The sequence below is a fragment of the Bombus fervidus genome, chromosome 17, assembly GCF_041682495.2.
Source record: "Bombus fervidus isolate BK054 chromosome 17, iyBomFerv1, whole genome shotgun sequence".
Classification (NCBI taxonomy): Eukaryota; Metazoa; Arthropoda; class Insecta; order Hymenoptera; family Apidae; genus Bombus; species Bombus fervidus.
Genome location: NC_091533.1, coordinates 743,182 through 754,655, shown reverse-complemented (window position 1 = coordinate 754,655; position 11,474 = coordinate 743,182). Strand labels below are relative to the sequence as shown.

General features: G+C 25.1%; 2 protein-coding genes across 2 annotated transcripts; one reads left to right on the top strand and one right to left on the bottom strand.

Moving 5' to 3' along the window:
* Positions 1 to 1,079: 1,079 nt before the first annotated feature.
* Positions 1,080 to 2,447, bottom strand: LOC139996314 (leptin receptor overlapping transcript-like 1). The gene is made up of 5 exons (XM_072020617.1): positions 2,303 to 2,447; positions 2,159 to 2,233; positions 1,833 to 2,031; positions 1,535 to 1,708; positions 1,080 to 1,459 (listed from the first exon to the last, which is right to left on the bottom strand). Exons 2-4 carry the CDS (start codon positions 2,197 to 2,199, stop codon positions 1,595 to 1,597), a joined length of 354 nt encoding a protein of 117 aa, XP_071876718.1. The 5' UTR covers positions 2,200 to 2,233; positions 2,303 to 2,447; the 3' UTR covers positions 1,080 to 1,459; positions 1,535 to 1,594.
* A 1,192-nt stretch (positions 2,448 to 3,639) lies between these two features.
* On the top strand, positions 3,640 to 10,308 carry Ter94 (transitional endoplasmic reticulum ATPase TER94). The gene is made up of 13 exons (XM_072020224.1): positions 3,640 to 3,789; positions 5,026 to 5,382; positions 6,575 to 6,767; positions 6,841 to 7,075; positions 7,147 to 7,280; positions 7,352 to 7,600; positions 7,675 to 7,839; positions 8,576 to 8,698; positions 8,818 to 9,030; positions 9,095 to 9,403; positions 9,500 to 9,661; positions 9,779 to 9,933; positions 10,069 to 10,308. The coding sequence occupies exons 1-13, from the start codon at positions 3,773 to 3,775 to the stop codon at positions 10,157 to 10,159; spliced, it is 2,403 nt and encodes an 800-aa protein (XP_071876325.1). The 5' UTR covers positions 3,640 to 3,772; the 3' UTR covers positions 10,160 to 10,308.
* Positions 10,309 to 11,474: the final 1,166 nt, after the last annotated feature.

Below are 11,474 nucleotides of genomic sequence, written 5' to 3'. Positions count from 1 at the left end.
CAAAGAAGAAGTCGAATACCTCGAAGAAACCCAAGACTTCGAAAAAAATGTCGTTTCTGACAAAATATTGGAGTCAGTTGTAAAATGTGAGGAAGAAGAATCGACTATTACAACGAAGGAAGAAATCGATCGCATGTTCCATAGTTTGGAAATTTGGGCTGAAACACAGCCTGATTTCATTAAATCGCATGCAGAAGTTTTAATACATTACCATAATCAACAATAATATTTTATATAATAATATAAAAGATTTCTGATTGAAGTTTCAAATGTTTTTGTGTATCGTGTATCATTTCTTGCCTTCAATTGTATCCACTCGTTCTTTTATATTTTGTACCCATACTTTTATCCCACAAAAGAATATTAATTTTTCAGAATAATTACATAAATAAGATGAATAGAAATTTTGAATAAAAAATTCGTGTTTACTATATGCTTATATCTTTTAGTAGTTACTTTGTTGATTATTAGCTATCAATGTAATCAATTTAATGAAAAATTCATTTCTTAATTTTTCATAGTAGTATAGTTTTACAATAGTGTATTTTTGGAAATTTGAGTGTCTTTTTTGTAAAATGTATACATGAATGCTTGTCTTTTGCTTTGCATTATATTGTATATTTTGTTGTATATCTTTCATTTCCATATACCTTAAGTGCTTAAAAATATTTTTATAAAAGTTAAAATAATCAAAAAGAAATTTAATTACATTTGATGTAGACATTTATTATATGTAACATTAAAAATTAATGTATTATATATTACCTAATAATTACTATAAAATCAATTGAAGCATTCAATGTATGTTAATAAAATATGTACATTCTCTGTCATTTTAAACTTTACAGCAGTAAATACTTAATACAGTAGTAAATAATTATTGTCATTAGTATTTTCCTCTAACATATTTTTTCTAGCAGTTTTCTAAATATTAATTACGAAAATTATATATATTTTTATATAAGATCTACTGTATCAATTGTACACAAAATATTTGCAAAACATTGCACAATATTTGGATTATCCCGAAATTCTTAATTTATAATTGTTAATTAATAAAAATAACAGGAAGTATGAAGTAATGTAAAAAATTGTTTATTAATATTGCTTTCAAGAACTTAAATTCAATAAATATAAATTTTACATGTTTTAGCATAATTATGTTTTTTATTTTTATCCGAAGAGATTTATAAAAATGTTTATTTTTTAAAATCTAAAATTTTGGTTACTGCATAAAAATATCAAAATAAATCATTAACTTTAGTATTGGTTATTGTAATACTCTTTGCTATAATATTAATATCTGTATATGATATGATATATATATATATATATATCATAATTATATATATATATATATATATCTGTATGTATCATGTAAGTAATATACTATAAATGTTGCAATGACTTAGAATCAACACATGACTGTCAGTCAGTGCAATATATGATTTGCATTCTTCTTTTTATTTTGCAAAAACCTAAAAGTATTCAAATTATTTGTTACAAAGTGTAAAAAATGTACCAAAAGTAATACATTATAAACCAAAATATTACCATGTAAAATTAATAAATAAGTACGATGAAGTACACCATTTCAACAAGTGTTATATCCAACCCCATCCTGATCAAAGGTTGCAAAAAGTCCGACTAGAGTTAGATACATAATAATATTACCTGATAAAGTCAAATAACAAGCGCCCCATTGTATCTGAAAATGCATAATAGAAATATACATCACTTATATCAGTGAATTGTTTATCTAATCTAATATAATAATGATATAATACAATAGTACAATAATCAGATTAAAAAATATGCGTATATGACTATACCACTGGATCATTGACTGGAGACCGAGCTAAGACAATAGGAAGGGCAAATGATGATACAACAAAACCTGTAGTAATGAATATTGCAAACTCCAAACATGGATTAGGATTATTGTCAAAATCATTTGTATAACGACGTGCAATTATAGTTGGAATTGGTGCTAATATATAAAATAGTATGACAAAAAGTGGCCACCATACTCTGAAAACAATATATTATAAAAACTAATACATATTTTGATATTGTAATTTATGTTTGTAGTATTAAAGCACTATATAAATAGTATTAAATACAAAATAAATAATTATATGTTAATAATAATACTTACTTATATGCAGGTAAAGCACAACCTAGTATAACAAATGTCATACCAATAGAGCCTCCAAATGCCAAAAGTACTAATCTATAAAAGGATTTTTGGCTATAAATTGTCTTAAGAAATTTTGTATAAATTATATTTTAAAATACTTACGCTGTTTAATAGTGAAGGCCATTAATAGCATGAAACAAACCAAGAGAAATTTATATAAATTATTATACATAAAAAAGATATATAACTTTTACATTATAAGTTATCATAGTTGTCAAATTTATCCAATGAAAAACTATATCATATTTTCTGATTTGAAATAATATGATTAATGATCTAATTATAAAATAATTCATGCAAGATATACATATAAACATAAAATGTGAAAAATAAGAGAATATTTGTACTAATGAATCCTTTTGGTTTCTTCATTTTATGTATAATTTGAAATAATTCCTTTTATACGTCTAAAAATTTGTATATAAACATTTAAAAGAGTTACACCTGTTTCATAAATGTTTAACATACAAAACAAATATTAATTAGTAAATCTGAATACACATATATGTTTATAATATTTAAAAATTATTATAGTAAGAAAAGTTAGAATAGTAATTAAAGTAAGAAAAGTATAGTAAGAAATACAGTAAATTTGTATTATATAAAAATAAGATAATATATATATATATATGTTTATAAAATAAATTAATAAACATGCGTTAGTTACATATAAAAATTTGACAGCAATGACAATAAGAGTAGTAAGGTTATGTTTAGACGTATCATCTTTAATTCAGCTTTTTCATTAAACTTCCATCGGCAATATCATATTTTTTAATTTTATGATAAAAGCTTATGTATTTATGCAATTAAATATATATGCCGAATAACCTTTAATTCCAGCCATTATAGACCGATTTGACAAGTAAGAAGTATGTACTTATATTTATCGTATTTCCACTTTGAGAATGTTGTGACGTAAGCCATCGAAAGCCTAACATACTTTTAAAACTAGACACATGCTAGTAGATTATCTAATGAATACAGTGTAAATTTAAAAAAGAAGGAGGTTTTTTTTTACGAATTTCTATATTTATTACAAATATTACAATCCATTTAATATTTCAAATTATATCTTGAGTTAATAAATATCTAGTAATACTTATATATTCAGAAATTTAGAAAAAAATGAAAAACATTCATAGGATGTTATAAAATACAAAATTTTACTTATTAAATTGACAAAAGTAACAGTACTCAATAATTTGTTTATAGTAATATATATTTTGCATATATGAAATTGAATAGTAATGTATATTAAAATTTCTTAGAATTTCTGTAGTAAAATATAATTAATTAAATAATCAAAATTAAGAACTGAAAATTACGATAAGTAACGATAGTTTAAAGGCTCCGTAGCCAATAAGATATTTTAAAATGGCAAATCTATTTGCCTATTGTAAATTTGCCTTCAGCTTTTGATTCGACAATAGGGGAGCCCAATGCAAGCCATGAAAGTTCAAATGAGAATGTTCATTGGATCGGCTATAGGTGTAGCTGACTTGTACGTGTACGATATCAAGTTCTGCTCATTACGTGTGCATTTTCTTTTGCGTTGAAATCAACAGAATAATGGGAGAACCAAAAAGGTAAGACAATTTAACAAAAAAAAAGCTATTTAATCAAATAATATTTGTAATGGTATAATTTTAATACTTCAATGTTCAAACATAAAGTATACAAATAAATTGTATCCATGCTTCCAATTTTACGTTGTCATCATGTCGACGCAACGCGTCTTTTTATAGATTCTTATGAAAATAAATGATATCTATTAAATTTTCTTTTATAAAAATTAATCATTCAGTATAAATTGCAATTTTTCTTATGATAACAACCTGTAATGACAAAAATAGCGCTTATCATTTTTGTGTGCCGACTGTTCATGGCCGAATACTATACTGAACATGACAAAGGAATTTTGCTGATACTGATATTTATTTCTTACTATGATATTTTTTAATCTTATAAAGAATTCTTAGTAAAAATAAAAGCTATATAATTTTACTTCTATCTAGTTTCAAGAGATAAGTATAACAGAAAACTGCGTAAACATCATATGTTCAGTTTTAAAAGCTAAATACATTAATTTTTTAATTACATTTTATATGATTATCATATACGATCTTATTCACACTATAAATGAAAAATTTTACAAATTATTTTTTATAGGTTTAATGAATATCTTGTATATATAAAATGTCTATTATTTATTCTATGTATAAAAACAAAAGTTCAAAAACGTCGATATTTTTTATCAAAAATTGAAATTAAAGGAAAAATATGTTAAATTATTATTATCAAATTTTATAGAGTACGAAAATAATTTCGAAGTCTAATAATATTAATCATAATGCATATATATTTATATATTTATGATAAAAAATACATTAAATAGATTAAGTAAATAGATTATAATATCAAAATTAATTTCTTAATTATTCATATATAATGATAATTCATTAAATATGTAATATATAAATATATATATATATATCATATATATTATATGTTATCATAAAATAATAATAAATAAAATATATATCATAAGAAAACATATTATGAGTTAAGAAAGTTATGCTTGTTAGTAACAAAAATAAATGAGACATTAAGATTATTATGTTTATAGTACTACTTAAGTGGTTATATAGACATTATATAAATGACATAAAGACATGAACTTTAATAGATTAAATTAGTAGATAAAAACTAAAATAGTTTAGTCATAAATTAAAATTATTTTTTATTTATCAGCATTATATATATTTTATTTAATGATTAATATCTCTTTGTTGAAATTAATTAAATGCCTTGTGTTATAACAGTGAAGATTTGGCGACAGCAATTCTTCGAAAGAAGGACAAGCCAAATAGATTATTAGTGGATGAAGCTATTGCAGATGATAATTCTGTAGTAGCTCTTTCTCAAGCAAAAATGGATGAATTGCAACTTTTCCGAGGAGATACAGTATTGTTGAAAGGAAAAAGACGCAAAGAAACTGTGTGCATTGTTCTTTCTGACGATACATGCCCTGATGAAAAAATTCGCATGAACCGTGTTATAAGAAATAATTTGCGTGTACGTTTAAGTGATGTTGTTTCTGTACAAGCATGTCCAGAAGTTAAATATGGAAAACGCATTCACGTACTACCAATGGATGATACAGTAACTGGTCTTACAGGGTAATCAATAGCTTTTTTAGAAAAATTAAAAATATATTTTTCATATTTTTATTTTAATTTTAACCATATCATATTTTTAAATAATGAGTTAATTTTAAATGACATTTAATTTTGATAAACAAAATTATTTTGTTAATTACTCATTATTATTGTTTTTTTGTTTTACACATATATAAAGATACAAAATGTACCTAATGTAATAATTGCTCTAGTCAAAACAACATTAGATATATTTTACATCTTTCAAATAAAATCAAATCAGTACTTCTTTCAGTTTAACCTGAAAGTAAAGGTGCATATATTCTAGTATTTTGACATTGCACGCTAATCAAAACAATAAATTTTATAAAACGAAGTAAAGTTATATTAAAGTTAGGCAAAATATGGCTACTTACTTTCACTTATTTTCCTTAAATAATTTAAAAAATTAATTTTTAAAATAGTTAAAAATTTAATATTATGATAAAAAGTATATATTTAATATATATTTATTACAACAGATATGTTTGAAAATATGTGATATAAAAAATATAATGTAATGTTTGATTTATAGAAGGTACAGCATTACAATATGCAATATTAAGATAGTTGTCTACACCAATATATAATGTAATCATCACCGATGTATTACATATTTATACTTTCAGTTTGTTAAATACTTCATATTTAATACTTATTATATTAATATTTTTTGTCAAAAATGTATTGTTATTTCAAATTCATATAAATCAAATATAACATAGAACACATAACAAAGGCGGTTGATATATTTAGGTAATTCCCTCACACAATAATAACTTTAAAACTGGAAGCATTTGTGAATAAAGTAAAATGATTTTAATTAATACAAGATGATATTAATTATATATGTATGCAATCATCCTGTTTTAATGTATAATGTAAATATCAATACAAATTATAATTTACAATTATAATTATATATTCTAAAGATCATATGTATATTTTTATACATATATATATATAAATATGTACTTGAAGGGGGTTAAAAAATATATTTATATTTAGAGTTTCTAATAGATATGTAAATAGAGTGTAATGTGTTCTGTGTACATAAAAAAGTAAAAAGGAAATTCACATTGTTAGTAATTCAGTATTATATTTTGATTAATCATTACTTCTTTTTAGATATACATAAAGTTTAATTATAAAGTAACTTACTTTTTTGTTATAGAAACTTATTTGAAGTATATTTAAAACCATACTTCTTAGAAGCTTATCGCCCTGTTCATAAAGATGATAATTTTATTGTACGTGGTGGTATGCGTGTTGTAGAATTTAAAGTAGTAGAAACAGATCCTGGACCATTTTGTATTGTAGCTCCTGATACAATTATTCATTGTGAAGGTGATGCTATTAAGAGGGAGGTTAGTTCAGTATAATCTTTCAACAAGTATTTATTTCTTTATATCATAATACAAATATGTAAAAACATTGTAGGAGGAAGAAGAGGCTTTAAATGCTGTAGGTTACGATGATATTGGTGGTGTTCGCAAACAATTAGCTCAAATTAAAGAAATGGTAGAATTACCTTTAAGGCATCCATCTTTGTTTAAAGTTATTGGCGTTAAACCACCTCGTGGTATTCTTTTATATGGCCCGCCAGGCACAGGAAAAACCCTTATTGCTCGAGCTGTTGCAAATGAAACGGGAGCATTTTTCTTTCTTATCAATGGTATGTTAATCTTTAAATATAGTATAATATTTTTTTATTTTAGAATGTTACTCTATTTGTTATGTTGAAAGGTCCTGAAATTATGAGTAAACTTGCGGGAGAATCAGAAAGCAATTTAAGAAAAGCATTTGAAGAGGCTGAAAAAAATTCACCAGCTATAATTTTCATTGATGAACTTGATGCCATTGCTCCAAAAAGGGAAAAGGTTTTTATTATTCATTTTATTTTATACATTTACAAATTGACTGTATGATTTATATGTTATTTTCCATTTAGACTCATGGAGAAGTAGAAAGACGTATAGTGTCTCAGTTGTTAACTTTAATGGATGGCATGAAACAAAGTTCCCATGTTATTGTAATGGCTGCTACTAATCGACCTAACAGTATTGATCCTGCATTGCGGCGTTTTGGTCGTTTTGATAAAGAAATTGATATCGGAATACCTGATGCTACTGGTCGTTTAGAAATTTTACGAATTCATACGAAAAACATGAAACTTGCAGATGATGTTGAATTAGAAGAGGTTTATATAATTAAGTTTGAAGTTATTAAATTGTTTATTTTAATAATATTTACTGAATTAATGCAATCGTTTAGATTGCAGCGGAAACACATGGGCATGTAGGAGCTGATTTGGCTTCATTATGCTCTGAGGCAGCATTACAACAAATTCGTGAAAAAATGGATCTCATTGACTTGGAAGAAGAACATATAGATGCTGAAGTTTTATCTTCTCTTGCCGTTACTATGGATAATTTCAAGGTAATTACCTCATGCATTAAACTTTTTCGATCCAATCAGTGTACGACGTATGTTTACTATGAATTTATTCTAAAATTTACTATAAATCTTCTTATTTTCTATGTATTATTATTAGTTTTATTTATAAGCATAAGGATATGCAAAAGGGATCTTGCAGAACTATTTCTCCAGTCATATGTTTTCTCCAGACTTCCTGTTATTACTGCATAGTTATCAGTAAATTGTAGATATTTATGCACATTTATATTTTCATAGATGTAATTTAAAAAATGGAACCTAAATAGAAGATTGTTTTATTTACTAAATATTGTGCAAAATATTATACGTTAAATGTTTTATTTATTTTTGCACATTATACAAGATATATGTGCATTTTTACATTTTTAAATTTCCCATAAACGTATAAAGATCTGCAGTTTAGTCGTTAGTTTTGTAAAGTTCTTCTGTTTATTTGATCTTAACAATAAAGCTATCCAAATTAGTTTTTTTTAGTTTCAATGATTAGTTTAGTCTTAGCAACTATGATATTGTTAAGTTTTCGAAAATTAATTTGAAATTAATAGTGACATTCAAAGAGTGACGATTACACTGTAATGACATTGAAATTAAAAGACATTCATAAATACTATAAATATTGTCGTGTCTGAGAAATTAAATTAAATTTATAAACGTATTGTATAATATAAACAATGTTATAATTTACAATATTATAAACAATTTTATATTTTTACTTTAGTATGCTATGACGAAGAGTAGTCCAAGCGCATTGCGAGAAACTATTGTAGAAGTTCCAACTGTGACATGGGATGATATTGGAGGTTTACAAAATGTTAAAATGGAATTACAGGAATTGGTACAGGTAAGAAAATTGTTAACTAAACTACTATAAATACTAAATTAGACTAAATACTAAATAAATATTATAGCTATACAATAAAATTATGAGATTAAAATAATTATGTTTCCTTTGTTATCTAGTATCCAGTTGAACATCCAGATAAATTCTTAAAATTTGGTATGCAACCATCCAGAGGTGTATTATTTTATGGACCCCCTGGTTGTGGTAAAACATTATTGGCTAAAGCAATAGCTAATGAATGTCAAGCAAATTTTATTTCTGTAAAGGGTCCAGAATTATTAACAATGTGGTTTGGTGAATCTGAGGCGAATGTCAGAGATGTTTTTGATAAAGTAAGTAATTTAAATTCAAAAACATAAAACACAATTACTCTATTTATTATAATCATATTTATAGGCAAGAGCCGCAGCTCCTTGTGTATTATTCTTTGATGAACTCGATTCTATCGCCAAATCGCGTGGTGGTACACTGGGGGATGCTGGTGGAGCAGCAGACCGCGTGATAAATCAAATTTTGACAGAAATGGATGGTATGGGTGCAAAGAAAAATGTATTTATCATAGGAGCTACTAATCGTCCTGATATTATTGATCCCGCTATTCTACGACCTGGCAGATTAGATCAGCTGATTTATATACCATTACCAGATGAAAAATCTCGAGAAGCGATTTTTAGAGCTAACCTTCGAAAATCACCTGTAGCGAAGGTAGGGAAAATTAAATACATTTGTATCTCTAATAATCTACATTTTGCTTCAATACGCCCTAGTTGCCTAATCACATCATTAATATTTGTGTTATAGGATGTAGATTTGAGCTACATAGCTAAAGTAACACATGGTTTTTCGGGTGCTGATATAACAGAAATTTGTCAGCGTGCATGCAAACTTGCTATTAGACAAAGCATTGAAACTGAGATTCGAAGAGAAAAAGAACGTGCTAGTAATCCATCAGCATCTATGGATGTGAGTATCTAAATGTTTTAATGTTACATATATTATTTATATTATTATATTATATATTATTATATATTTTAATCATTTCCATACTTGTTATTGATAATTTTATATATGATATTATAGATGGATGAAGATGATCCTGTACCAGAGATAACTAGAGCTCATTTCGAAGAAGCAATGAGATTTGCACGACGTTCTGTATCTGATAACGATATTAGAAAATATGAAATGTTTGCGCAAACGCTTCAACAGTCTCGTGGATTTGGAAGTAATTTTAGGTAAAATACATAAATCGTTTAAATATTTTTTAAATTAATGTATGAAAACAATGACAAAGCGTATACCTATAATTACATATTCTATCTAATATATTAGATTGTACTTGCTCTAAAGTAAATTTTAAATCTTTGTAGATTTCCGCAAAGCGGAGCAAGCGGTACTCAAGATACAACACAGGGTGATCAAACCTTCCAAGATGATGGAGATGATGATCTTTACAGCTAAGTCCTCATGTCTGTGTACCTCATTACAGTGAGCATGCGACAAAAGGGCCTGTCTATTCTGCAGAAAATACTTTGTGTTTATAAACACAAATTTTACAGAAAAGTAATTCTAAGAAATTGATAATACAAAAATACATGAATCTAATTCAATACCAATTATTCTGTGTTAGTATATGCAATTTTACGTATGTAATTAGGGTAAATTTTAATTAAGCTAAACTAACGATATAAGTGTAATAAAAGAACATTTTTTTATATTCAAATTACACAAGAAAAAATATAAAATTGCGAAAATTATATTGTACTACTAAGATAATATAAATTTAATTTCATTTTATATATATAGATAAAATGAAATATAATTCGTTGATTATTACTTTATACGTATATAAACTACCCTAATCTCATACGTTATTTTGTATATATATTGCATAGAAATATACGAATTTTCCGTTGTTCATAAGTTTTTCTATGTAATTTTATATTTGGGTTATTCACATAAAAACATAATTCTGATTCTATAACAGTGTTATATATTTTTTCAACTTGACTTAGAGATAGACTCTTTTGCTACGTTGTCGCTGTATTTAATTACATTTCATTGTTCACACTCTGAGATTACAGTAATGTGAGAGTTTAAGCAATGTCAGTGAAATTGTTGGAACTGGTGATGTGTATTGGTGAATTTACAGTCTGCTTGTAGTAGTAAATTTATTTACAAATTACCAAAGAATCTCTTAAAACCTTTCATTTTAGAATAAAGTGTTAACTTCATTATTCATATATATATATATATATATATATATTTCATATATATCATTCATTCATTTTTATCATAGTTCTCATAACTTTATGAAAGTTGAAGTTCTTTAATTAAGCAATTAAAATTTTCTGATATACATTACTTACCTTTACATTACGTATTAGCAAGTACATTGTTTATTTTTACATATATAATTCTGAAATTATTGATAGTTCAAATTATTTATTATTTATTTATGCAGCACTTACAAATTTTATTACAAGTTATTACAAAATGCTACATTTTAAACTCTAATTAACTTAAATTTGTGGATACACATTTTTTATGAATATTTATTAAAATATTTGTATGCACATTGAAAAGAAGAAAAAGCAAAAATTAAACCACATTTTAAATAGTATATTATTATATCTTACATTACATTAGATATTTGCAAGTTAGATTAATTCACGCTTTACATACCTTTTTATTTGATTTAACATTTTTTATTTTCATTCTCTAAAAGTATATCTACATATTATTGTTGCAAAATTTCCCAACCTCTTAATATTTC